Source organism: Hyperoodon ampullatus (genome assembly GCF_949752795.1).
Source record: "Hyperoodon ampullatus genome assembly, chromosome: 18".
Taxonomy (NCBI): Eukaryota; Metazoa; Chordata; class Mammalia; order Artiodactyla; family Ziphiidae; genus Hyperoodon; species Hyperoodon ampullatus.
This window is the reverse complement of record NC_136931.1, coordinates 15,293,073-15,320,788: the sequence shown is the minus strand read 5'-3', so window position 1 is coordinate 15,320,788 and position 27,716 is coordinate 15,293,073. Positions and strand designations below refer to the sequence as shown.

Here is a 27,716-nt window from a genome sequence, read left to right as displayed (position 1 = left end):
GGTCTTAGCCAAGTAGAAAGCAGATAACATATCTTCCAGGTAAGTACAAGATTACAGTAAGTAGGGCTTCCCTGGTGGCGCAGTGGTTGAGAGTCTGCCTGCCGATGCAGGGGACACGGGTTTGTGCCCCGGTCCAGGAAGATCCCACATTCTGCGGAGCGGCTGGGCCCGTGAGCCATGGCCGCTGAGCCTGCGCGTCCGGAGCCTGTGCTCCACGACGGGAGAGGCCACAACAGTGAGAGGCCCGCGTACCGGAAAAAAAAAAAAAAAAAAAAAAAAGATTACAGTAAGTCTCAATCTGGCTTCTTTATTAGCTGGGATTAAATTTGGCTAAATATGAGGGAAAACCCCAACTGACAGTGGCTTAAGCACACAAGGTTTTATTTTCTCAAATAAATGAGGTAGGGAAATAAGCAGACAGAGCTGGTATGAAGCCCTTTCCAGCTTATGTCTCTGGGATGACCTTGATCCTCAGGTCTAAAAAGGCTGCCAAAGCTCCAGACATCATGATCCGGGCAGCGGCAGACTTCCCAGAAGTTGCACACAGTACTTTCATACGTATCTCACTGAGTAGCATATATCCACATGAAGCTACAGCAGAGATCAAAGGCTAAAGGAAATATAGCCTTTATTCTGGGAATCCAGAATGTAGAACCGTTTATAAGACAACTCGCCTGATGTCTTCAGAGGTGACGGATTTAGATTTTAAAAGACTAAAGAAACATACAGGTGAGCCTTGATTGACTCTAGAACTTATTTTTAGGGCAGTGGGGAAACTTGGAATATGGACTAAATGTTAGATGATATTAGGAAATCTTGGCTGTTTTCTTAGGTGAGATCATAGAGTTATGTTTTCATGGGAACATATCCTTATTTTTAGCAGATGCAGGCTATGAAGTACTTAGGAGTGAAGTGTCCTGACATCCACCGTTTCCTTCAGAATAGTTCATCAAAATACTGTATATAAATAGATTAAAAAGATTGATAAGAAAAGCATGGAAAAGATAGAAAGAATTAATGAGTCTAGGTGGAGGGTGTATAGATGTTTGTTACACTGTTTCAACTTTTCTTATGTCTAAATGTCTTATAATAAAAATTGGGGGAGAGTAATTTTTTACACTATTCTTTCAACTTTTCTTATGTCTAAATGCCTTATAATAAAAATTGGGGGAGAGTAATTCTCTATTTGGTTTGGCTGTTCCACAGTCTTTTTCACATAAGGTTGACTACCTCCTGATGAACAGGAATGCTGTTCCTGTCGGCACTCTGGAGCCAGTCAGTTCAGAGGGTCTGTGGGTAGTGGGTTGAATCCTGAGTCTTAGCCAGGGTGGATCTCAGAGTTTGTGGGTGTGGAGAGGGAAGATGGCATCTTGGCCCTCAGCTTCTCCAAGGGTATCCCCTATCCCCGAGATTGCAGCACAGCAGCAAGGATCCACAAGTCCCATCACCCATCTGAGATATCAAATAGATAGAAAATGAATCCAAGGCACCTTGTATAGCAGAGGGCGCAGTGGTGTATCAGGATACTCCTGCTGGACTTGAAATTAGGAGACTGTCCTCCCTCTGCCATTTCTGCCCGCATCATCTTGGGGCAGGCACTGAACTTCAGTCTCCTCATCTGTAAAATGCAGATCATAATCTCTACTTCACCTACCTCACACAAAGCTGTCTGAAGATCAAAGAAGACACTGTGTGTGATTTGCTGTAAATTTACCAATGTACAAGATAATTAGGAAGATGACCTTGCTTGTCTGAGAACTACTTCATCCTATTAGGCTGCCACGCAGTTACCACAGACACTAGGACCAAATGAACTTTTCAAAATTCTGCTCATGGTGGTTTAGAAATATCTCCACAAATTCTTTTGACATTCCTCCCTTCAAAAATGGAAACTAATTTCCCTCCCGTTGTATTGATATGTGTGCTGGACTTAGTGTCTTGCTTCTAACATAGAGTTGCCAGGTAAATTACATTATGCCCAGTTAAACTTGGATTTCAGAAAAACAACAAGTAAATTTTTGCCTAAGTATGTCTCAACTATTGCATGGAATGTACTTATACTTAAAAGCATATCCATTGTTTATCTGGAATTCAAATTTAACTGGGTATCCCGTTGTTTTTGTTTGTTTTACTAAAACTGGCAACTCTATTCTAATGAAGAGAACGAAAGTGACATAAGTAATGGTGTATGACCACCAAGACGAGGTTATAAAAGGCATCGGAGCTTCCACCCTGCTGTAGGTCACTGGCTCTGGGAGAAGCTGGGTGCCCTGGCATGAGGACACTCAGGCAGCCCTTCCAGCCAACAGCCAGCACCAGCTCCCAGGCCATCTTAGAAGTGGGTGCCCCAGCCCCAGTGAAGCCTTAGATGACTGCAGCCCTGGCCAACCTCCTGAGAGACCCTGAGCCAGAACCACCAACTAATTTGCTCCTGAATTCCTGACCCAACACTGTGTGGAAGAGTAAATGATTGTTGTTTCAAGCTGCTATGTTTTGGATCCTCAGGCTCAGCCCTGGTTGGCACTGTGATCCCTACAGAATGTCCCCCACTTCTACGGGGCTCTGAGCTTTGATCACTAGATCCCATTTGACCACCTTATTTCAGACCAATCAAGTGCCCAGGGCAAGTATCTATGAAAGCTTTTTTGTAAAAAGTAATTGCACACAGGAAGTCTATATGTTAAAAGAAGATGAACTTTTGAGGGAGAAGAGAAGGGAAAAGGGACTAATAATACTTTTCAGAGGTCCTGTAAGGACCTTTACCTTCATCAGAAGGAGATACTCAGGCCCTGGGGCCCAGTTCTGCTGATTCCCAGCTGCCTGGTTTAGGGAGGTTATTTAATCTCTCAAAGCCCTCATTTTATCTGTGAATACAAGCATAGTAATACCTACTTGCAGGACTTTTTTGATGATTAGAAACATTGAAAATATTGTTTATTAAGAGATTAGGATGTGCTGAGCCATATTGCCCTTAGTATTTAATCCTCAGAACAGCCCTTTGAGATGGGTCTGTCCTTCTCCCCATTTTACACATTAGGAGACTGAGGCCCACAAAAGTTACATGATGCCCACAGCAGGAGGAAAGACATGCAGGGTCGCCTGAAACAAGTGAGAATGGGTGAACCCAGGGAAAGCTACACCCCTTCTGTTACCCTTCCCTGCGGGTTTTGTTTTTTTTTTACATTTATTTATTTGGCTGCGTCGGGTCTTAGTTGCGACACGCGGGATCTAGTTACCTAACCAGGGATCGAACCCTGGCACCCTGCAGTGGGAGTGCGGAGTCTTAGCCACTGGACCACCAGGGAAGTGCCCCTGTGGGTCTTATTTGAAGTCGCTTCTCTCTCTCTCCCAGATACACAAACACACACACACAAATAGATGTGGCAATCACACTGGCTGCAGCCCAAAGTGGCTTGCTAAACCCACAATTCCTTTTTTCTTTTTCCACCAAGGAAGAGACATAATGGAAGCTATCTCCAGTGAGAAAGTGGAGAAGGAACAAGTTTATTCCAGGGTAGTACTTGAAAATTCCAGTGTGGAGCAGCCTAAGAGGAAAGGGGCCCTCTCTTACAAAGTTGTAGAGAAAGTATAAACTGAACAACCCCCTCTAATGGCAATCTAGCGGTAACTGTCAACATTTTAAGTGCACATAACCTTTGCCTGAGCGATACCATTTCTGGGAATCTATTCCACAGAAATTCTACTGGAAGAGCACAAAGATACATAAACCAAGAGACTCGCTGATGTACTGTTTGTGATGTGAAAAACAAACAGCCTACATGTCTAGCCATAAGCAAATACTGATATATCTGAGCTGCGGAAAATCAAAGAGCTGTTAGAAAGAGCAAGATAGATTGAAGGGATGGACATTGAAAGACTCCATGATTATATGGGGAAAAAAAGCAAGTTTGAAATAAGATTTAACTTACTACTTATATTTAACTAATGTGAAATTGGCAGGGGATGCACACAACACAAAATGCAAGAGTCAATAATGTAAATCATATTAGCAATTCTGCACACTAATCCACCCAACAATCCTGGGCCTCACGGGGAATTGGCAACCTGGGCCTCCTCCCACGTGTCTCCCAGCATTGAGCTTCTCTGGGCTGAGTGTAGTTTCCAGCGTTAAGAAAACAGGTACTCCTTACACCACAGGGCCCCTGAACGCAAGCCAACTACTTAGGCTGGTGCTCAAGAGAAACAGCAGTCCGTTAAAGCTGTGCTAAAAGAGAGATTATCAGTCTCCAACAGAGAATCTTCCAAAGGGTAACTCTTCCCCTTTCTTTCCCCCTTTCCCTGAACAGTCAGTCATAAAGCCATTAGTTGGCACAGAGCAAGGTAGGTGCCTGCAATGGCAGCAAAAGAGGAGCAAGGGGCTCACAGTAGAATATCAATACCCATACAGAACAAAGAGGGTGCCCACAAAGTGTGTGTGTGTGTGTGTAAGCATTTGGTGCGGAGCATCAGAGTCCTAGCTTATAAGGAAAGTGACCATGCAGGGGGACAGGCCAGCAAAAAAGTCAGAGCCTAAATGAGGTGAGGGGGATGTCTGCCCCCGGGAGCAGCCTGGAGCAGGTATCAGAGCTGTACAAAGTGAGGAGAGTGCCCAAGGGGTAAGGGATGGTGAAAGATGTCAGGACCCAAGCAAGAAAAAAGGATGCCAGCACATGGTAGGGGGTGGAAACCAGAGATTACTTACATATGAGAGGACTGATCAAATAAGAAAATAGAGTAAGTATAAAGGTAGTCAGGGTTTCCACAGAGAAGAGAGTTACAAGTATGGGAAGGGAAGAAACTAGAATGAAACTTATGGTTTGGGATTGGAATTGAAGGTATCAGTCTGAACTCATGGTTTTCAATACAGAGAGATATAGAAATATAGATGTATGTGTACATGTATATTCCCTAGCTCTGTCCCTGGTCAGGGCACTAAGATCCTGCAAGCTGCGCGGTGTGGCCAAAAAAAAAAAATAGTTCTTTGTACTATTCTTCTTGAAACACTTTTATATGTGTGTGTGATAGATTTTTTTAAAAAGACAGAATAGCTATGGGTATGTGCTTGCATATACAAAGAAAACTGACTGGAAAAATCTAGATGGATACAAAAGTTAACTGTGACTACCTCTGATATGTGGGATTGTTTGAGGGGGGAAGGAGGTAGACAACATTTATTTGGGGGCTATACTGTTTAATTCATGAGTAGGTATTATTTTCATACTAAGATTCTTTTTTTTAAGAGATTATTACCTCTATTTTTTATTATTTATTTATTTGTTTGTTTATTTATTTATTTATTTATGGTTGCACCAGGTCTTAGTTGCTGCACGTGGACTCCTTAGTTGCGGCTCCAGGGCTCTGTAGTTGTGGCTCACCAGCTCCTTAGTTGTGGCATGTGGGCTCCCTAGCTGCGGCACGTGGGCTCCTTAGTTGTGGCATGCAAACTCTTAGTTGCAGCATGCATGTGGAATCTAGTTCCCTGACCAGGGATCGAACCCGGGCCCCCTGCATTGGGAGCACAGAGTCTTATCCACTGCACCACGAAGGAAGTCCCTAAGATTCTTTTTTAAGAAACAGGAAAAAGATCTTTGTAAAAGACGGCAGGAGACTGACTGTTGGCTTCTTGGCAGAGACAGTGGGCAGAGGCTGAGGGCTGAGGCCGAGATTCAACGATGAGACAAGGACACATTACCTCTACAGCAGCTACAGGCCTCTCCACAGAGCTCCCAAGAAATTTAAAATCAAACCTGCACTGAGGTGAAGGGAATAAAGGTAATTTCCTGTTGGCTGCGAAGGCGTACTGACATCCACAGCACTTCTCAGCCGAGGTTTTCAACCTCCCATCACCATTTACTTTTCAGTTTTGAAACGGTTAGCGTTTCTGTTTCTTTAGTTAATGACTAGACCTCTTGAGCCTCTTTGTCTAGTGTCTTCAAGCTCCTCGAGAACCTGCCTGCCCAATGGCCCACACGTCACAGATTTTTAAAGCAGGGGGACAAGCCCATCTTCTGAACTCTGTCTCTCCCAAATTGCCATGTTGAAATCCAGCCTGGCAGTATCTCAAAATGTGACCTTGTTTGGAGACAGGGCCTTTACAGAAGTAATCAAGTTACAATGACCAGCATGACCAGTGTCCCTCTCCACACAGAGGGAAGACCATGTGCAGACACGGAGAGGACGGCCATCCACAGCCCTATTCTTGCAACTTTTATCTAAGTTTGAAATATTTTCAAAATACAGTTAAAATTTTAAATAAAAATAAAGATAGAATGAAAGAGAGTCAAGCTCCTGGGAAGCCCACTACAAATCCCGGGGGAGCAGAGGCCTGGAAGGACCTACAGGATCTGGGCAAGAGGGCTGAGATGTAAATCCAGTTTTTAAATGACTTTATTTTACCATGATTTTCCCTCCAAATGTCTAATGTCCTTGTAATATTAAAGGATCCTGGGATTTGAATCTAGAAAGAATCATGGATGCAGTTCCTGTCCAACAAGTGGTTGAACAAAGCCTTGCATTGCTTCTGGTGACCCTCATGCTTGGCTTTTACAGTCCAGCCAGTGGGGGGGCCCCTGTGGTTTGGGGATGTGGTCTCCTCTCTCCATCAGCCACAAAGGCTCGCTTGATTTAGCGGGACGGTTCCAGGTCAGGCTTCCCCCGTCCTCACCTCCGATGATCTGCTCCAGTGGCATCTGTGACTCTGGTAAAACCCTGCTCCCTAGAGAAAGAAAACAAAGCAATTTCAGCAAATGGTAAAGGCCTGGCTCTTACTGGAAGCCCACATTCAACCAGGCTCTGTCTAGTCCATAACTGCACCTGCCTCGCCCTCCCAAACGCATGCTCATGCCCTGTACAGTGTCTTCACCCTGGAATCTACCCAGGTCTTCAGGCCAGGGAGGGAATCAATTTTAAGTACTGACAGCTCCTGACATCAAGCCAGTGTTACTGGATTAACAGGAATGCCACCAGAACTCCTGGGGCCTATAAACACCATTGCTTTGGAAGTTAATCTTGAATTCCTTGGCACTGTTTGACCTTTGTCAAAAGAGCAACAGGGTAAGTTTCCCCTGCGTTTGGGGTGTACCCCTCAAATGCATTTTCAATGAAGAATAAAGACTGATGAATAGCATCCCCTTGATTTGAGTCATTCTGAGTTGATACCACATTAACTTTGCCTGGTTCAAGCCACAGGTGGCCCCACTCACTTCAAAAGGGCCTCCAGCTCCCGCTTGACTCTGCCCACCAGGGGCGGCCCCTGGTAGGTGAGGGCTGTGTACAGCTGCACCAGGGAGGCCCCCGCCCGGATCTTCTCCAGCGCGTCCTGCCCGCTGCTGACACCGCCAACCCCGATGATGGGAACTCTACCTGCAGAGAAGCACACAGCACACTGTGAGGAAGGCTGGGCGACAGGAGAGCCAGGAGCTGTTTGGCTGCAGCCCCGGCCCCCTGCTGAGTGCGGCAGTTCAGGAACCCCGACCGGGCGCCTGAGCCACAGATCTGAAGATAGGGACACCAAATTCTTGCCTTGGGTGAGTGCATACATCTCCCTGATGGTTTGCGTTGATAAATCTCGGAGGGGCTTCCCGCTCAGCCCTCCCATTTCAGAGCGCAGGGCCCCCTGGAGGCTGGCAGGGCGACTCACTGTGGTGTTCGTGACAATCAGTCCATCGATGCCCAACTGCAGTGTGAGACACAGAAAGAGCCCCTCAGTCAGGGCATGACGGACTTGGAGAAGCTTCCCTGGGGGTCTGAGAGAGCAGCCGGGCTGGGCACCCACACCTAAGGCCCCAGAAGCAAGAGCTAGACCAGGCCTCACTCACTATGCTTTCTGGGCAAGTATCAGAGTGAGCCTCAACATGATAGTAGCAGCCATCGCGTACCAACCACCCGTACGGTTCCCCCAGGACACGGTTTAATCCTTAGAACAACTCAATCTAGAGTGTCCTGTCCAAAGCCTCCAGGTAGTAAGTGGTGGAACCAGGATTTCAACCCCGGACTGCCGGGCTCAGTCTGTGTTTGCGCTACTCTCCTAGGACACAGAGACCCAGGGTTAGACTGGAGAAAGACAGAACACTGCAGTCTGACCAAGACTGAAGGATGCACAGCCTTAAAGCCCTTGCTGAAGGAAGAGGAGGGAAGAGGCAGGAGAAAAGGACCCATTCAAACATTTATTGAAACATTTACTTTTTATTTCAGGCATACCTCATTTTATTGCACTTCACTTTATTGTGCTTCACAGGTACTGGTTTTTTTTTTTTTTACAAGTTTCTGGCAACCCTGCACTGTCAGATGATGGTGAGCATATTTTCAGTAATAAAGTTTTTTTTTCAATCTGGATTATTATACCTCAAATGTTTTAATAAAACAGAAAATAAGAATAAAGTATTTTTAAATTAAGGTATGTACATTTTTTTTAGATGTAATGCTATTGTGCACTGAACAGACTACAGTATAGTGTAAACGTAACTTTTATTGCACTGGGAAACCAAAAAGTTCATGTGACTTGCTTTATTGCAGTGGTCTGGAACTGAACCTGCAATATCTCCAAGGTCTACCTGTATATGATAAATTACAACCCGACAGCCCTCGATATAACAGAAAGGAAACCACAAAGACCGCCGTCTGGGCTAACCCAGCTGGCCAGGTGGCCTCTACAGGCAATAAAGGCGTCCCCCAGGCACCGACCCTCACCTCTCTCACCACACTGGCAATATCCTCCTTGTCCTGGGCCGTGAGGTCAGGAGCGATCTTCACCAGCACGGCTGGCTTGTGCACTACCTTCAGGGCATCCCTCTGCTGCAGCACCTAGAGCAACATGGGGCCAGAGATCGGGACCCCCGAGACTGCAGTTGACAGTATAACCGTGACCTGCAGCCGCAGATCAGTGTGTTTTCACACTAGCTGTCAGAATAAAACACCAGCAATTTCTCCTTTTCAGGAAACACCGCTCTCAATTATGCAAAAGACCCCATCAAGTCAGAGCTGATTCCACTCTCTTGAACCAAGGGATCCCCAAGAGTGAGTCCTTAATGTCATTGGCATTGGCTAATATATCAAGGTTTATTTAGACTTTTGTTCCTAAAAGACACAGCAAATACTGTCACAAGCACGGTTTAATGAAAAGTCATTCTATCATTCATTCAATGTGCTAGATGCTAGGGACGGGGTGGTAAATGAGAGATGTGGTCCCTGCTCTCACCGGACGCTGTGGGTTAACAGCAGGGATAGATAACTGAGCAGCTGACTAATACTGAGCACAATCAGTGTTATATAGGGAATCAGAGGGAAGCAAGGGGTCCTAACTGGTCCAGGTCTTAAGGACAACTCCTCGATAGTGGATAGCAACGCTGAAGCTTTGCCGTAGAAGATGAGCAGGTAGGACAGGCTGGTGGAGCAGGATGTAATTGCCCACCTTGGTCAGCAGGCGGCGCAGCTCGGCCTTTCCCTGAAGGCTCCTCAGCCCAGCCGTGTTGGGACTGGACACATTGACTACCAGGTAGTCAGCCAAGGGGCCCAGGACTCGAACCCCCTCTGCGTAGTCCGAGGCAGCGTCCACCGAGGTCTTATTCTTCCCCAGGTTTATTCCCAGTGGCAGCCCATCTGTAAATATCACTGGTCAGGATTTTGTCCCCACTCACCGTTTCCTGTGCAACATTTTGAAGCCGTCCTTGACCGAGGAGCCCACGAACAGCCTCACAGGCTTTCCAACTCCAAATGTGACCTTTCCCGCGCCAGCTGACAAACGCTGACCTATGCACTGCGCTGTTGCCTGCGGGCCAAGAACCGCGCCCTCCACCTTCATCTGCGCAGCCGTGTTTGGGCAGCTCCTAGGATGTTTTACCGCTTTGTGCCCTTTTTCTTTTTAAAAATTTAATGGAAAATGGAGAAATTAGGAGTGCAAATACTAGTGTTTAAAAAGGTAGAGCTCGGGGCTTCCCTGGTGGCGCAGTGGTTGAGAGTCCGCCTGCCGATGCAGGGGACACGGGTTCGTGCCCCGGTCTGGGACGATTGCACATGCCGCGGAGCGGCTGGGCCCGTGAGCCATGGCCGCTGAGCCTGCGCGTCCGGAGCCTGTGCTCCACAACGGGAGAGGCCACAATAGTGAGAAGCCCGCGTACCGCACCCCCCCCCCCAAAAAAGTAGGGCTCGTAAATGAAATATGACTGAGAAGAGACAGAAGTCAATAGCATGCCACAGGGGCAACTGTTTACTCTCCAGGGCTGCCTGTCAGACTTGGGTCACGTGACTGGGTGTGCAGTCGTGAAGAAAAAGCAAAATTAAAGGATATGTATAAAATACTGGAAAATATTTTCGATTCTCATGCCTAAAATGTAGAGGCATAACGGTTTTATAATTTCCATTCTCTGAGAAGGGACTCCCCCTTGTAACTAGGGTGACCACACATCCCAGTGCTCCCAGGGCAGCCCTGAATACTCCTGTAGCCTGGGCATAATTATTCATGCCTGCATCCCTTCCACTCTCAAAAGTGTTGTCTCAGTTTGCACAGTAAGTAATATGGTCACCTTACTTTAAAATCCAGGGAATTATCACCTGACTTGTATTTTCGACTTTCAGTGTGTTTCTGAAATGTATTTTTCTATGTGTGAAAGCAAGGGCTTGTCTGTACTTGACTTCTCCTAAGATACTACCTTATCTGCAAAGGCTAAAGTATATCCATGGTACCACCTGCTTTTTCCAGCTAACTGGGACGTCCAGTTAGCTCACAAAATGTATGTCAGGTCAGGGAGGATCACAGAACAACACCCAGTACTGCTAACTACCTTCTCATACCATAACTGCAGTCACCTGTTTTATCATCAACGTGAAAGTAAATGAGATTCGTGTCACTCACTCCATGGGTGGAAGGGAGGGGAGGGGTTTAGCATCCAATTAGACAAATTATATATCAAGGTCTCCAAGCCTCCCAAATCAAGTGAAGATGGTTTGGAAACTGTAATTCTTTTCCACACAGGTAAACTGGCTTAATAGAGAATATCACTTTCATGTAGCCAGTGGATCTTTCATTAGTAGTCATTTGCCCCAAATGACAAGATTTTGGAGTTAGACAAAAATTGCTGAGTTACTCTATCCGCGAAGGGCACCGTAGCTCATAACACAACTCATGTTGCTTGGCATGATGCTAGCAATAAGCTGTCTTCAAGGATTCCAGCTGCCGGTGAACGCTATGTGCAGAGCTCTGCTATGGGATTTTGTCTCACTCCAACAAATGTTACACCACAGTGGGGGGTGAGGGACGGACAAGGGAGAACAGGGGAGAAAAGTGGTATAAGGGGCACTGTGAACAGTTAAAAGAAGGAAAGGGAGACAAGAAGGCAGGAGAGTATCACAAACCATGAAAGTCCTATCATGACCTTCAAAGCCCACAAGTGGCAAGGTCTACAGTATAGCAGGGTCTGGTTCTGCCAAAGCCAGGGAATTCCAAACAAGGTCAGTTCCTACTCCCCAAATCAGAGATTGCTAACTGCCCCGGCCCTTTCAATCTCGCGTTCAGAAATGAATCCAGTACCGCAGGTTTTTCTCATCTCACCACCAGGACATCCAATGAGGCTAAACTCCTGGAAGGAGTTCCAGAAAGGCCCACCAAGGAAGATGGCCGCAACCCCACGCAACCCTAGAGGACACCTGGGAAGGTACAGAGAGGATGGCCTGGTGCCAAGACCACTATGTTCACCCCAAGGGACAGCAAGGCAGAGAGCCCCAGGGAAGGAGAATCAGCACCTCCAAAGGCAGCCTTCAGAAATGCATGGTGTGGACTTCCCTGGTGGCACAGTGGTTAAGAATCTGCCTGCTAATGCAGGGGACACCGGTTCGAGCCCTGGTCCAGGAAGATCCCACAGGCCGCAGAGCAACTAAGCCCGTGCACCATGACTACTGAGCCTGCGTGCTGTACCTACTGAAGCCCACGCGCCTAGAGCCGGTGCTCCGCAACAAGAGAAGCCACTGCAATGAGAAACCCATGCAATGCAACAAAGAGTAGCCCCTGCTCGCTGCAACTAGAGAAAGCCCTAATGCAGCAACAAAGACCCAATGCAGACAAAAATAATGAATTTTTAAAAAATGCATGGTGTTTCCAAATAAGTCATGAAGGATATTTTCCCCAATGCCAGGAGTAGTTATCTCTGAGTAGGGAAGAGTGTGAGTAATTTTAATGTTCTTCTTTATGCTTCCCTGCATTTACTAACACTTCTACAATTAGCATTCATTATTTATATAATGGGCAAAAGGACAACAGAGCAGGATGTACGAAGATGGCGCCCAAGCCCTGCTCTCATCTTAACTGCCTACGTGATCACAGAGCAGCCACTCTGCACTGCTTACTTCCAAGCTGTCCCAGTTTGACACAGGTTACATAACGAGGCAGGAACTAAGTGTATCTTTGCTCAATTGCGAAATTCAGTTAAGAGCTTGGAGGGTGTGATGGAGCCAGGAACATTCCTCTAGCAGAGGAGCCCTGAGTTCCATACTGTTTTTTCCTATTGTTCAATCATGTTCATTTCACTAGGAATGTTCCTGACTTTCTCCCACAAGTTTCCTTCCAACAGCTGAAGAACAGCCCTCTGAGGCAGGCCCCCTTTACCTTCTGTGAGCCTGGCCTGCATCTGCTGTCTGGCCCGTAACCTGTGTTCCACCGCTGAGAGTCCATGACTGTTGAATCCGTACCTGTAGCACAGAAGAGCGTTAGGGAGGAGATAAGGTTAGAGCCCTCAGGCAGAAAGCAAAGCCTCTGGAGGGGTGGCTCCATGGCCATTTTCAACATATACTTATGATGTAAAAACCAAAGAAAAAACTCAGAGTCAGTTCTTAGACTTCTAAAGTCTAAACACCCCTGGAAGTCCTAGAGAACTTGCCAGAACACCATCAAATACAAAGGGAAAGATTAAAATTTGCCAACAAGCCACTTAGCCAACTAGCACTGTAAACAGCCCAGACCTGTCTGGACCCAGCCCACTCCTCCTTCCCACCCACTGCTCCCACCCAGCGGGGCCCTCACCGCTCTGATGACCCATCTTCCCACCTCCTGCCTGTGCCCCACGAACACGCCTCCTGGAACCCATCCTGCCGCTCCATTCCCCCATCCTTCCTACCTATTAAATCACCCTCTTCCCGGCCCAAGTCAAATGCACCCTCTCCTCCTCGCATAAAGCTCCCAGCCACAAATGATCCCTCACCTCCTGGCATTCATGGAGCACTCTGTACCTATCTTTCTCCTAGCTTGGGATGTATGTATATGCTTCAGTTCCCCTACTGGGTTACAGTCTTCTCAAGGACAAGGGACACACCTCCTCCCTCACCTGCCACTAGACACTCCACAAAGGCTGGGCCTCGTCCCTCTTGCTCATCTCTACATCCCCAGCCCCACTGTGGGTTGTTGGCCTAACGGCCATCCCCACTCCCTTCCTCCTTGCCTGTGGAACCCAGCTCCCTTGACACAGGGTGAAAATGCCAATGACTCCTTTTCCAGCCTCGCTGGCAACTCAAGCATGAACTTGAGATGGAGCTTGGTCACTGAGACACAAGGTGATGCCTACCAGGGAGCTTCTGGGAAAATATCCCCCGCCCCATATCCACACTTCCTTTCCCTTTCTGCTCTCTGATGTCCTCATGCGAGGACGTATGCTTGCAGCTGGGGTAGGCATCTTAAAGACGAGAAGGGAAGGCCCACAGAGGTTGGCCCAGAGTACTGACGCCACCCTGCTGCTCAACCAACCCTAAAACTGCCGACTTCACCCGTTATGAGAAGAAAATAATAACAAACGCCTATTGTTTAAGCCACTTCGTTACTTGCGGCCAAAAACACCTAACAGGTACATGTAGTTGTTGACTCATGTTCATTCAGCACCCACCCTGTGCCAGGCAGAGCAGGGAGCCTGGGCACACAAGTGCTTGGAGCTCAGGCCCAGCTCTCTTGTGCCACTTCTCACCCACGGGACTCTGCCAGGCACTGTCAGCCTGGGACCTGCAGTTACTTGTGGCAGCCGAATCATAAATATTTTTTGCCCCAACATTCTGAAGATATTGCTCCCAGCCTACAGGGGAAAGGTCAATAACTCGATGTCTAATGCTGGAAATTTTCCCCGAAACAAGCACGATAAAGCAGGACGTGCAGCCAAATAAACCTTCCACACGTCAGTCTCCCAGGAGGCCCTTCATGATCCCAAAGGTGCTACCAACGCCCCCAACGAGGTTCTCAAAATTCTGTTACCGAAAAGAAGGAACTTCACTCTCTGGGTTAGCTGTAGTGAAAACTGCCCAGGGCTTACAAAGAGAAGGGCTTCACACGGTCTAGAAGGACCTCTCTTCCTAAAAGCAGCTGTCTATGTTGATTATTAAATTTCCCAGTTACTAAAGGCTGGAGCTGTGCTGTCAGGTGCAAGAGCCACTAGCCATGTGTGGCCACTGAGAGTGAAGCCTGGCCAGTCCAAAGCAAGAGTGCTGTAAGGAAAACATGCTGGATTTCGAAGACTTGGTACAAGTGAAAGAAGGTAAATAGCCCGTCATTTTTATATTGCTTATATATTAAAATTATGATAGAGTATATTAAGTATTTATAATTAAGTAGTATAATAAATAACTATTACAAATAATAATTAAATAGAATATATTATTAAAGTTAATTTCACCTGTTTCTTTTTGCTATTTTATTGTGGCTACTAGAATATTTTACATTACATATAGGGCTCATATGATATTTCTACTGGACAGAGCTGGGCAAGGACACTGGAGTAACAATGTGGAAAAAGCACAAACTCTAAAGTCAGATAAGCCAACATCCGTTCCCAAGTTCTCCCGCTTCTGATCTCGTGACTGTAGCTAAGTCGTGTAGCTCTCTTAACCTCATCGTGTATACGCGTTAAACTGAAATCATAAAACCTGCTTTTACGCCCCCACAGAGTAGATGCTCAACATGGTTCCAGAACATTCCAAATGACAGAAAAATGTCCACACTGTATGGCAGGAAAAACACCCTGAGTGTCCTGCTGGGAAGAAGGCTGCTCACCTACCTGTTAATGACGGCTTGGTCCTCAGGGAGGCGGAAGACCCTGGGTCTGGGGTTTCCTTCCTGAGGTTTTGGGGTAACACTGCCTATCTCAACAAAACCAAAGCCCATCTTGTAAAGTCCATCCACAGCTTCCCCGTGCTTGTCAAATCCTGCAGCAATTCCTACTGGATTTCGGAATTTATGGCCCAGGACTCTCACTTCCTAGGGAGAAGGAGACAAAGTCACAGGCACACAAGGCTATGTTGGTGTTTCTCAAAGCGTGGTCCACGGCACACCTACATCAGAATCACCTGCTTGTTAAACATCAGATCCCAGGGCCCATCCCCGGACTAAGGAATCAGAAACTTTGGGGGAGGGTGGGGAAGAATGGAACTCTGAGGGAATCTGTTTTTAAGAGTGCTCTCCAGGTGATTCTGATGCCAGCCAGAGTTTGAGAACCATCGGGTTTTATCATCACTGAGGAGAAAAACAGTGTTTCCACCATGGGTTGAGCAGGAGGTAGGTGCTGCCTTTCCCAATTACGGTGAAGAACTGTACCTTCTTATCCACTATTTAGCCCCTAGATGGTGCTATTCTGAAACAGGCAGCAAAATCCTTTAATCTTAGTAAGTCAGCCCCCGCTGTGTCCCTCCTCAGCCGGGTAATACCAAGGCCCAGCAGTGTCCTCGCGACTCCAGTGCTCGACCGAGCAGCACTGATTGCTGGGCCCCAGAACGAGGCTGGGCTGGAAGCAGGTTCTTCCCTGGCAGACATGGGGCGGATTCCTGATTGTTCTCTATGATGAAAGTGACTGGGGCCTAATTACTGTCAGGTCTAGCCTAACTCCTGAGTGACTTAGTATTCGCACCCTGATCTAGCCAACAAATCTAGAAGCAAGACAAATACGTTAAAATGTGGGAAAGGAATCGGGATATCATAAAGTCAGCAGTTGCCAACAGAACCGTCACTGTCAGCTGATATGGCAGGAAAGCCTTTGCCAGGACTAGCAAGGACCTCCAAGGGTGGCACCATCTGGCGTTGGAAGCAGGAGGAAGCAAGGCTGCCCCAAGGAGGGGAAGAAGAGATGGCAGTGAGTGTGTGCATGCGGTGCCTCGGGGACTGGGAGGCTGGGAGGGTGGCCACACTGGGGGCCCTGGGGGCCGTGCTCCAGGACGGGTCTCTCGGCCCCGGCTGCTCAACAGGCTCCCTGGGCAGCCTTCAGTCCTCAGGCCCAGAGAAGACAGTCAAATGGGGCTGGCACCAAACCAGAGCATCTGCGTACAGGTCTCCCCCACTTTTCCGAAGTTCTCTTTATGCCACTTTGCTTTTACGAAAGACCTACATTTGTACACGTTTTCTCTAACCAATAGGAATCCAAAGAGGATTTTCACTTTTACAGAAAAAGGTGCCACATGTGCTCAAAACTGCAGGATGGGAAGTGAAAGGGATTCTAAGACAAAAACGGAAAATGTAGAGAAGGCCCCTTTGATTGATAGCAGTGACCCTTCCCCAAAAAGGTCTGAGTGCTTCTTGTTTGTGTTTTCTTCATGTTCACATCATTCTAATGTTCCCCATTTGGTAAGAAGTCTCCTAAATGGAAACTGTCTGGGCTTGCACGAGGATGTAGATTCTAGGAGGATGTGGATTCTTGCACTTTGTTCACTGCAGAAACCCCAGCACACAGAAGAGTAAGGGGACACGGTGGGGCCCCTGTGTTGAATGCAGGACTGAATGAGGTTGGGACAGGAGTTGTATGCTTTCCTCAAAGGGCTTGGCTAGACATGCCTACATCACATTAGATGTTAGTGACGCTGGCATGCTTCCCTTTTCAGCAGAGGTGAACACTGAGCTACCCGAGACCTCCGCGAGGCAGGATGGCAGCTAACGGACGGATGCTGAGCCAGACTCCATGGGTTTGATTCCTGGCTCAGCCACTTCCTAGCTGTGTGCATTTGGGTAAGTCACTTAACTACTCTGCACTTCAGCGTTCCTGATCTGTAGATGGGGATGACGGTTTGGGGTGGGGGGCTAATTTGGGACTCTGGTTTTCAAAAGGATCAGCCCCAGCTAAATAAATTAGGGAACTTTGACCTTGGCCCTCGTATCTATCGCACAAGGTGTTACAGGAGTACCTACCAGCATGTCAGAGTCTTGAAACGTGGCACGAGGAAGGAGCCCCAGGGAGGTGACGTGAACAGCCAGCCTGTGGGCTGCCTCGGGGTCCAGAAGCCCCTGCAGAGCTGGCATCAAGTGGTCCGCGTAGAAACGTTCATCCCCTGTGGCCGTCAGGTAGGAGGCAAAGAGAAGTCCTCCGCCCCCCAGGATCACCATGGCATCCTGGGCCCGCTTCTGGAAAAAAGAGCCAATGGGGCCCCCTCAAGGCTAGGCTGTAGCACCTTCTCTGAACCCTTTACACGATTTACACACACACAGAGGACATAACATGCAATGATGTCCATGGCCTTCTGCTAACGCTGGTCTCCTTGGGTTCTTGCTCACGTATTGCCTCTACAGTCAGAGGCTGTATCTGCACTTCTGCTGACACGCACTCCTCTAGCCCTGAAGAACTCCAGGTCAGGGATTTCAAGAGGGCCAAGGCTTCCCTGGTGGCGCAGTGGTTAAGAATCTACCTGCCAATGCAGGGGACATGGGTTCAATCCCTGGTGCGGGAAGATCCCACATGTCGCGGAGCAACTACTGAAGCCCGCACGCCTAGAGCCTGTGCCCTGCAACGAGAAGCCACCGCAATGAGAAGCTCGCGCACCGCAACGAAGAGTAGGCCCCACTCGCCGCAACTAGAGAAAACCCGCGTGCAGCAACGAAGACCCAACGCAGCCAAAAATAAATAAATTAGATATTAAAATTTTTTAAAAAATCTTTAAGACGGGCAGTATTGCCCCCTAGGGACATGTGGTGGGCACCCGGAGGAGAATGTTAATAGATTTGGTGAGCAGGAAGTCAGTAAGTCAGAACTATCCCTATCATGTGTGACTTTTGAACATCCTATTGACATTCACTAGGTAAAAATATCTGTTCATATTATCTGAGCCTAGAAAGGCAAACTCTATTTCCCCACATAAACACAATCTCCTGTGTGGTTTTCATCTGTATTGACTTTCCAGGAACGCAATTACCTTGTAGATTGAGGGATGACTATACTGTTTTGCACAGAACATTACCAAGAATCACTCAGGGTTTCAGAAAATCCATGTGGAATGGTTCAGTGCTTTGCTTAGAAGTTTGACAATAAAACATTCCTGTGGCACTAGAATTTCTAAGTAGAGGCTTAAACACCTGACTCAATACCTAGGTGACTCACGCCCTAATATTTATGGGTTGAAATACATATTATTTTATTATAAATTTATTTCTCCTTTATATTCCAGTTAGGACATTATGTTGACTTTTTAAAATTATATATAGAAAGATTACATTATACATAAATTCCACTTCAGGATAATAAAGAGGGTTGCAAAAAAAAATTTTTTTTTTAAAGGAGCATCAGGTCTTTTTAAAAAATTTTATTAAAGTATCATTGATTGGGCTTCCCTGGTGGCGCAGTGGTTGAGAGTCCGCCTGCCGATGCAGGGGACATGGGTTCGTGCCCTGGTCTGGGAAGATCCCACATGCCGCGGAGCGGCTAGGCCCATGAGCCATGGCCGCTGAGCCTGCGTGTCTGGAGCCTGTGCTCCGCAACGGGGGAGAGGCCACAACAGTGAGAGGCCCACGTACCGCAAAAAAAAAAAAAAAAAAAAAAATCATTGATTTACAATGTTGTGTTAATTTCTGCTGTACAGCAAAGTGTACAGTTATACATGTATATATTCTTTTTCATATTCTTTTCCATTATGGTTTATCACTGGATATTGAATATAGTTCCCTGTGCTATACAGCAGGACCTTGCTGTCTATCCATTCTACATATAATAGTTTGCATCTGCTAGTCCCAAACTCCTAATCTTTCCCTCCCCCACCCCCCTCCCCCTTGGCAACCACAGGCCTGTTCTCTAGAGAGCATCAGGTCTTCTTGGATCAAGCTCAAACATCGCTCATAATATTTTTCTCTAATTATCACTGCCCAGTGCTGAGTCCCTCACTCATTCATTCATTCAATCATTCAGCACATAGTGACTGTGCACTCAAGGATGGGCTACAGACCGAGTCCCTGCCTTTACGAGGAGTACAACCTCAGGAGGAAACAGAAATCAATGATCATGCAAACATATAACTGTGACAAAGCTATGAAGAAAAAAGTAAGAGAAGAACCTAACTTAATCAAAGAGGTAGAGAAAGCCTTCCTTGACCAAGTGCCTTAAAGCTGATATTCAAAGGATAAATAGAAGTTAATTAGGCGGCAGGGCGGGGCGGTGTAAATGCTCTCTCCACTCTTGGCGGCAGAGGAGAATGAGATGCACCCAGGTGATTTGAGTTTTGTTCCCTGAACAAGGAAGTGACCTGATCGGATTTGCCTTTAGGGTCACTCCTAGCCGTCAACATAGATCTAGTTTTCATTTTTCTCGCTTCTCCTCCAGGATATTGTAGGAATGCCCCTTATGTTGATCAACAGATTTCTGAGCGCCGTTACAAAGACCCTGCCCTAAACTTTTATCTAAAAGGGTTGGCACCATGTTTTACTGTAATTTCATTCCAGGTTGGATGCTGCACACACTGCTAGGCGATCCTGTGTTCACTAAGCGCCCTGTGCCTGGCTCAATAAAGGCCCACGTGCGCTGACACAGATCGGCATCTACTCCGTTTACACGTGCCGTTTACACAGTGACCACGTACATGTGTGAATGCACACGCATGATCATTTGCAGGTGTCCCCAAAGACACACAAACGTGCCAAAGAGGCCCACCCACTCGGAGCCGCCTCCCGTCCACACCTCGCCCAGGCTAGCCCTCCCTCCATCCTCCCCCCGCCTGCCTTCCCGCAAGTTCTCTCCTCGCAGCTGCAGGGCCGCACCAGCTGAACTCACTTTGAGCTGTCTCCACGCCATGCTCCTTCCGCCACTGGGCCCGCCTCTGTCTCGTTTCCATTGGAGAAGATGGCGGTGACTCCTCTAGTCTCCGCCCCTCCAGCTTCCGACTCACCAATCGCTGGGCAGGAGGGTGGGGCGGGGCCCTCTCCGCGGAGGGAAAGGCCCCGCTCCGCCCCGGGAGTCTGGTTGGGCGCTCACGCGCCGGCGCAATCCTGGTGTGCAAGCCTCTTTAGCCCGTCAGCCAGCCAGCCAGCCCGCCCGCTTGCCTCCTGGCGTCTTCGCTGCGCTTTGCAGAGGCTCAAACGAATCTGGTTGGGTCGCTGCGCAGAGCTTTCCTGCATCCTGCAATTTGGAGAAAAGACTAACTGTATGTTGATTCTTCGATTCTAAGCAACACTCACCAGTTTTTTTAATCATTTAAGTTAAACATGCTATTGATAGTGTTTGTGCTCTAGATAAGGCATGGATTGAGTATATACCGGGCACTAAAAAGGGTTGAAATGATTTACAGCGCTGTGTAAGATACCTGAGTTGACTTTAAAAGAAGATTCCTTGAACATCAGGTTTCACTTTTTTAAAATGCCTAAAACATATGTATGTATGTTTGTAAGGATATTGGGAAATTAAGACTGTGAACTTCGAAAAGTGAAAGTGTCCTGCACCCAAACAGTTCCATTGCAGCCCAGACTTGGACTCCTCTACCCAGAAATCTTCCCCCCAAATTGCAAACTCTTATTTTCTTGGCGTTTGAAACAATTCAGTTTTCTAGTTTCAGTTCCCACTACTGTCCTTCTAGCCCCCACACACAGAGAGCATTATTTCTTTCTCTGTATAAATGCCTTCCACCGTCTCACCTCCATGCATTTACTCTTGTGGACGCTTCTGCCAAGATGCCTGTTCCGTCTTCCTAGACATGGACACCCTTATATTTTCAAGTGCTGGAAATACATCTGCTTCATCTGAACCTTCACAGATTTAAGCTATACCTGTGTAGTGGAACTTTATTAACTACACCTGTTATGTCTTTTCTCCCCTAATTAGACTGTAAACTGTTTGAAAGTAGGGACCATACTATATTTCATTGTACCAGTCGTTTGATTATGGCAGTGGTTTTCAAACTGAGGGATGTGTTCTTGGGGTTTACACTTAAGAGAATTTTTGATTTTGGTGTCCACTTCCACAGTGATTTTTTAAAGTAATGTAAGCATCATTTGGACCATTTGGATAACCAACTGAACCCTGAAAGCTGCCAGGCAATTTCAGTGCCCACATTTATTTGTATTTGTGGTCTCATTTTGGTGCCAAGAAAGAGAACTGGCTAAAATACGTTGATGATGGATGTGCTACAGGTGAAGATCAAATGACATGCTCTATGAACAAAGTTTGGTTTTTTTTCTTTTATTTTATGTATTTATTTTTGGCTATGTTGGGTCTTCGTTGCTGCATGCAGGCTTTCTCTAGTTGCTGTGAGTGGGGGCTACTCCTCGTTGTGGTGCGCAGGCTTCTCATTGTGGTGGCTTCTCTTGTTGCGGAGCACGGACTTCAGCCGCACAGGCTTCAGTAGTTGTGGCTCGCGGGCTCTAGAGCGCACGCTCAGTAGTTGTGGTGCACGGGCTTAGTTGCTCCGCGGCATGTGGGATCTTCCCGGACCAAGGCTCGAACCCATTTCCCCTACATTGGCAGGCGGATTCTTAACCACTGCTCCACCAGGGAAGCCCTGAACAAAGGTTTTTCAGCAAATTAATTAAAGAAAAGTGGTGAGAGGATTGATTCTTCCCTACAGTACGAAGTAGCGTGAATGACAAAATCAAAAGAACCTGTGCAGTCGTAGGCCAGAACTGTGTTCATCTGCTAAGTGGCTATTTAGTTTGGCAAAATTTGAATTTCATTGGTTTTCAGTTTTGTTTATATTTAATTTCTATTCATTCTTTCATCAAATATTTATTCTTTGGCTTTTATGATAATGTAAGAGCTTTAGGAGAGAGATTACGCCTAGTGTTGTGTATAAATGTATTTAAGAAACAATACAGTAATTTAAATCCATCGTAGGGTCTGCAAGAATGGTTTTCTTTAAAAAAAAAATACATTACTCAATTTTTAGCAACACTGACTTAGCTATTTATCGTCCTCTATCCCCTTACAGCTTAGACTTAGCAAATAAAGATCTATTATAAAACTAAAGGCATTGCCGGTTGTGTAGACACAGGTGGTGCTGCCTTAGCTATGAAGGCCCATTGCTTTACTGATCTCTGGCATTTGTTTTCAGCTTATAGGAACTCCACCTGGGTCCTTAAAACAAAACCTTTTGTCTCCTTGACAAATTATTACCAATTTCTAAAAGAATATTACTAATAAGATAAACCCACCAAGAATGTATTTAAAGGACCAGGCAGCCGCTGAGCCCCAACACGTTTTTTTAATTTATTTTATTTATTTGTTATTTTTGGCTGCGTTGGGCCTTCGTTGCCGCGCGCAGGCTTTCTCTAGTTCCGGCGAGCAGGGGGCTACTCTTCGTCGCGGAGCACGGGCTCTAGGCAAGCGGGCTTCAGTAGCTGTGTGAGCCTCTACACTTTTCATGCTCACAGGGCACAGAAAATGTTCTTCAGAGGAAGAACCTGGCTTTGGTTATACATCACAACAGTTATCGTTCTAGGAAGTGAGCTGGATAGCCCAGAGCAACATGGAGAACATAATTGTTATCAGCTGAACAGGTTTCATTGCAGCTTTCAGGAAGCAGATGACTGTCGTGCTCAGAGAGGACACCCTGCTTTCACTTGGAACCAGGAGGTTCAAGACCTCCTCCGGGACTTTCTGGAAGAAGGAAAGAAGTGGTGGGTTGGGGAAATTTTAATGCTGCTGGGAAAACATCAAGATAAAAACAACCCAGGTAAGGCTCTGAGGTTTAGTGTTTATGAAGGAAACTTCCTTACTTTTACTCTGAGACAAGAGAAGGAAAAAAATTTAAATCTTTCTCCTTTTGTGTACAGAAAAAGCAATCACTTCACTTTGTTACCATCATTCCTCTGAAATATCTCCACTTTTGTGCTACAGACTTTGATTTGTCTGTGTCAGAAAAATGATGAGATTTTTCTCAGAGCCTCTCAAAAGTTAACTTAGCTGCTATTTCACTAAAAGTGTTGTGCCAGATTCTGAAATGGGAATCCTTTTACGGTCACTTTTTTTTCCTGGTAAATATCTCTTTATCATTCTCTGCCCCACGTTTCCTAACAGAACCTTGGAGAGAAATTATTTTTTTTTTTTTTTTTTTTTTTTTTTTTTTGTGGTACGCGGGCCTCTCACTGCTGTGGCCTCTCCCGTTGAGGAGCACAGGCTCCGGATGCGCAGGCTCAGCAGCCATGGCTCACGGGCCCAGCCGCTCCGCGGCATATGGGATCCTCCCAGACCGGGGCACGAACCTGTATCCCCTGCATCGGCAGGCGGACTCTCAACCACTGCGCCACCAGGGAGGCCCGGAGAGAAATTATTTGCCTCTTGTCTTTCTTACACAGATATTTTCAAAATTATGCACCATAATCCTGTGGTCTTAGAGAAAAATCCAAGGCATTATTATATCATCATCATCTTCATTGAAGTCTAGGTAAATTAATACTAAGCCTTGTGATAATGCATAATATGAAAAAATAAACAATCTATAATTTGTTGGGGGGGGCAGTCCTAAATTTCCATTTATTGGAAGCTAGCAGGATTTGGTCTTCATATTTATATGTTTGTAAATGTTCGACTTTTGAGTATGAGCCTCATCTGGGTCTGGTCTCCCTGCAGCAGATGCTGCCAAAGACCTAACTGTCACAAACTGATTGTAAACAAGAAGAACGTGTGAGAGCAGTAGGTAAAGAGTCTGTGAGTGGTGGACGGTAGTGGCTTCCTCCTGCAGCCCCTCTGGTAGTTGGGCAGAGCCATTCCTTGATGTTCCCTTCACTTCCTGACTTGGTGGACTGTGGGAGAAAGTGTACTGATAAACCCCATTTCCCACATGTACCCCTCCAGTCCTTTTAGCACTTGGGCTTTAGAGGGAAGAACAGGAAGCGAAGGAGGAAAACAGAATACAGTGGAATATAGGGGAGCTTGTTATTTAGAGGTTTGCTTCTTCAGAGGTAGGAGGTGAGAATTAAGCGGAGGTGTGCGTAGTTGGGGTTTTTTTTTCAATTAACGTTCTTCATGCAGTAGTCACATAAAGCACTTGTTCATAGCTCAGTGAGTTGACAGAGAATTCTGAGAATTCTCAATGATCTCTCAGACTGTTGAGGTAAAAATTTTGTTGCACTTAAAAAAAAAATCACAAATACATTCTTATTAAAATATACAGCAGCTGTGGATGCTTCATAAAACAGAATACATTGCAATATTTCTCTATTACAAGAAAAAAAAAAGATCACCTTCCTCAAATACTGGCTATTGAAAGGACCCAGTATTTCAAAGTAATATATTTCTAGCTTCAGACCTCTCCTTCGTCACCCTTTCAAGCTCTTTGTGATATCTTTGTCCCTTTTGCCATGATAACGTGCATGCTATTTTTAAAATTAATTTGTATTGGAGTATAGTGGCTTTACAAAGTTGTGTTAGTTTCTGCTGTAAGCATGCTATTGTTAATGAGGCCAAGGCTGTGAGCCTAATCTCTGCACAAGTCGAGTGCCCAGGTGTTTTGTTTTTACAAACTGCATCCCTAGAACTGGCAGCCATCTTACAACTGTGTGCTTTTCTCATCATCACAGTAGTTTATTTCGCCAGACCCATCTCCAGGATTGGAAAAACAACCCCTAATGTAGTCTAAATAGTGTTGATTATCCATCCGTTTTTCACTCTCCAAGAGTTGAGCTTTTAGACTTCCACAGTTACTCTTGGTTTTGGAGTGAATATGCATTTCCCGATATTATTTTTCATGTACTGGCAAGAGATTTCTGCTATAGAACATAGAATGTTTGTGCAGAAGAAAATCTTGGACAAAAAGAATTCTGTTCAATTTACCCAAGCCAGTTCTGTAAATTCTGAGTCTATGTTCTGATAATGAGAGGAAGTAGGTCACTGCGGTGAAGAGCTGGAGCTGTGGAGTCGGGCTTCCTGGGGTCCCATCTTGTTTCTGCGACCCTGGGCAAGCAGCTTAACCTCCCTGCAGCCCAGTGTCCTTCCAAGGATTGTTATGAGGATTAAGTAAGACAATACAAATAAGGTATTAGAACAATTTGTGGCATACTATAGCAATTATTACTGTTGTTATTGTGCAATTTCAATTTTTTGTTCAAAGTTTACCTTCTGCTTCTAGATAGCTTCACATTCATGTCAAAGGTGAAAACACTTTTGGAGATCCAATATTGGTATTAACCATTATTGTCAGTGTTTATACATCTTATTATGAATTTAAGAAATGCCTCTTCCAAAATAGCATGCCGGTAGGAGAAGTATTTGTAAATGTTCAAATACTTAACGTTCAAAAAAGAAGTCTGGGGCTTGCCTGGTGGCACAGTGGTTGAGAGTCTGCCTGCCGATGCAGGGGACACGGGTTCGTGCCCCGGTCCGGGAGGATCCCACATGCCACGGAGCAGCTGGGCCCGTGAGCCATGGCCTCTGGGCCTGCGCGTCCAGAGCCTGTGCTCCAGAACGGGAGAGGCCACAACAGTGAGAGGCCCGCGTATCGGGAAAACAAACAAACAAAAAAACACTTAAAGCTCACATGTAAGAGCATTAAGAAATTGGAACAGTAGACAAGTTGGAATAAAAAGTAACAGTTTGTGTTAAAAGTGGTGTTGTAATAGGGTTAATATTCCTCTTGTAAGTGCCAAGACAGCCGTACTGGTTGTGAAAACTTTGAAATACTTCCATGCCACTGGCAAAGTAATATTATAAACTCATTACTTCAAACTAACGATCATAGGATGATATGACAGCCATTGATAAATAGAGATCTATCCTAGGGACATCTGAAAAAAAAAAAATATATATATATATATATATTTTTTTTTTTCTGATATGCGGGCCTCTCACTGTTGTGGCCTCTCCCGTTGCAGAGCACAGGCTCCGGACGTGCAGGCCCAGCGGCCATAGCTTACAGGCCCAGCCGCTCTGCAGCATGTGGGATCTTCCCGGACCGGGGCACGAACCCGTGTCCCCTGCATCGGCAGGCGGACTCTTAACCACTGCACCACCAGGGAAGCCCTGAAAAGTATTTTTAGACCTATCTGCCATGCTGGCTAAGGTCACAGTGTTGCACATCCCTTGAAACACTCTGTGCTTTAGGAGAAGCATCAGCATATCATTGGCTCAAATTACATACTTGCTACTACTTCTGAATAATTTAGCTTTGACTTTGGTTTTGTTGTTAGTGTGTTATAGCTCTTGTTTAAGTAGTACATGCGTGATGTTTTGATATTTATAAATTCAATAGTTTGTAATAAAATATGAAACACAAGTTCCCACAATCCCTAATGAAAAAATGGATCTAGGGAATAATCACCAATGGCTGCTAGACTAATAAAGATAGTTATTAGTTGTCACACAGACAGACATTATGTGACTCCTGATGGAAGTACTTGACACTACCTCCTAAGTATTCTTATAGAAAGTAGAACTTGAATCTGATTAAGCCTCTAGAGCCAACCAGTTTATAAAAAGTCAGAGAACTGAGAACATGTGAGATGGCACCATGGGAATGCAGTCATCAAAATCCAGAATTGGGAAGCTTTACAGGATAAACAACTCAGGTTTTACAATAAAGACATGGCAAGATTGAGGGGAGAGAATGAGGAGGAAGTGGGAAAAGGCCACCCAGGAGAGTGGAAGTGAGAATAGACTAGGGAAATACTTTGATTACCAGGCAGGGTGAAGGCAGGCCCCTCGTGGTTCATGATTCTGAATTTAAGCTGAGATGTAGTCAACAGGGTTGTATGATTTCTCCAGCCACGTTCAGCAGCGTGATAAGAAACAGCAAATATACACAGGGAGGCACATTCAAGAATGCTGTTGCCCACCTCCTGAACTCTTTAATCTCTACCAATAAGAATTATCGAATACAAAGGAGAATCTTATGCTTAGAATGTAATTTCCTAAAGTAAACTTAATTCTGTCTTCTCACTGTTGACCCAATTGGTGGACCTAATTTTGAGATGTTGTGACTGTGCTCCAGAGCAAAAGACCTACTTCAGAATTCCTACATTGTTGTTCTTTTTAAAAAACAACTGGATAGTTATCTTTAATTTGTTTTCTTTAACATATGTGTTTTAATTATCACATATGTGCATGTAGTGATTATTTGATAGACTTCCACCTAGCGTTTTATCCTATAAGTTAACTTTTGCATTGGCCTCCAAATAGATGCCTTTTCAGACCAAGATGCCAGTTATGAAAGAAATGGGAATAATTCTCATTCACATAGGAAACCCAAGAGGACCAAAAGAGAAGTCACAATACCGAGAAACAAAATGACCTCAGGTAATGTGTAGTGAAATCAATTCCACCCTTAAAGGATGCACAAGACTTAATAAATGCCGAAATGTGTCATCATCACGGGTACTCAGTAAATATTCTTTACGTTCTATTTTGTCTGATCTTAATATTGCAGTGTTTGCTTTCATTTTTTTAAAATTTATTTATTTGTTTTTATTTTTGGCTGCATTGGGTCATCGTTGCTGTGCGCGGGCTTTCTCTAGTTGTGACGAGTGGGGGCTACTCTTCATTGTGGTGCGCGGGCTTCTCATTGCGGTGGCTTCTCATTGCACAGCATGG

The 27,716-nt window shown here is 45.8% G+C and overlaps 2 protein-coding genes across 3 annotated transcripts in view; one reads left to right on the top strand and one right to left on the bottom strand.

Annotated features, from left to right (window-relative positions):
- Window positions 1–6,369: 6,369 nt before the first annotated feature.
- DHODH (dihydroorotate dehydrogenase (quinone)) lies at window positions 6,370–19,997 on the bottom strand (the record flags this gene model as incomplete). 2 transcript variants are annotated; one of them, XM_079723791.1, is made up of 9 exons in its annotated part: window positions 6,370–6,715; window positions 7,203–7,358; window positions 7,491–7,675; window positions 8,689–8,802; window positions 9,410–9,597; window positions 12,596–12,678; window positions 15,021–15,220; window positions 17,135–17,347; window positions 19,977–19,997. In XM_079723791.1, 9 exons carry the CDS (start codon window positions 19,995–19,997, stop codon window positions 6,661–6,663), a joined length of 1,215 nt encoding a protein of 404 aa, XP_079579917.1. In that variant the 3' UTR covers window positions 6,370–6,660. The 2 variants fall into 2 exon arrangements, with proteins under 2 accessions (XP_079579917.1, XP_079579918.1); XM_079723792.1 differs by having other exon boundaries at window positions 7,203–7,362; window positions 7,522–7,675.
- A 2,577-nt stretch (window positions 19,998–22,574) lies between these two features.
- Window positions 22,575–27,716, top strand: part of PKD1L3 (polycystin 1 like 3, transient receptor potential channel interacting) — a gene marked incomplete at its 5' end in the record, with an annotated part of 66,342 nt that continues 61,200 nt past the window's right edge. The window contains 1 exon segment of the mRNA XM_079724031.1: window positions 22,575–22,866. Coding sequence (XP_079580157.1) covers window positions 22,575–22,866 — 292 coding nt within the window.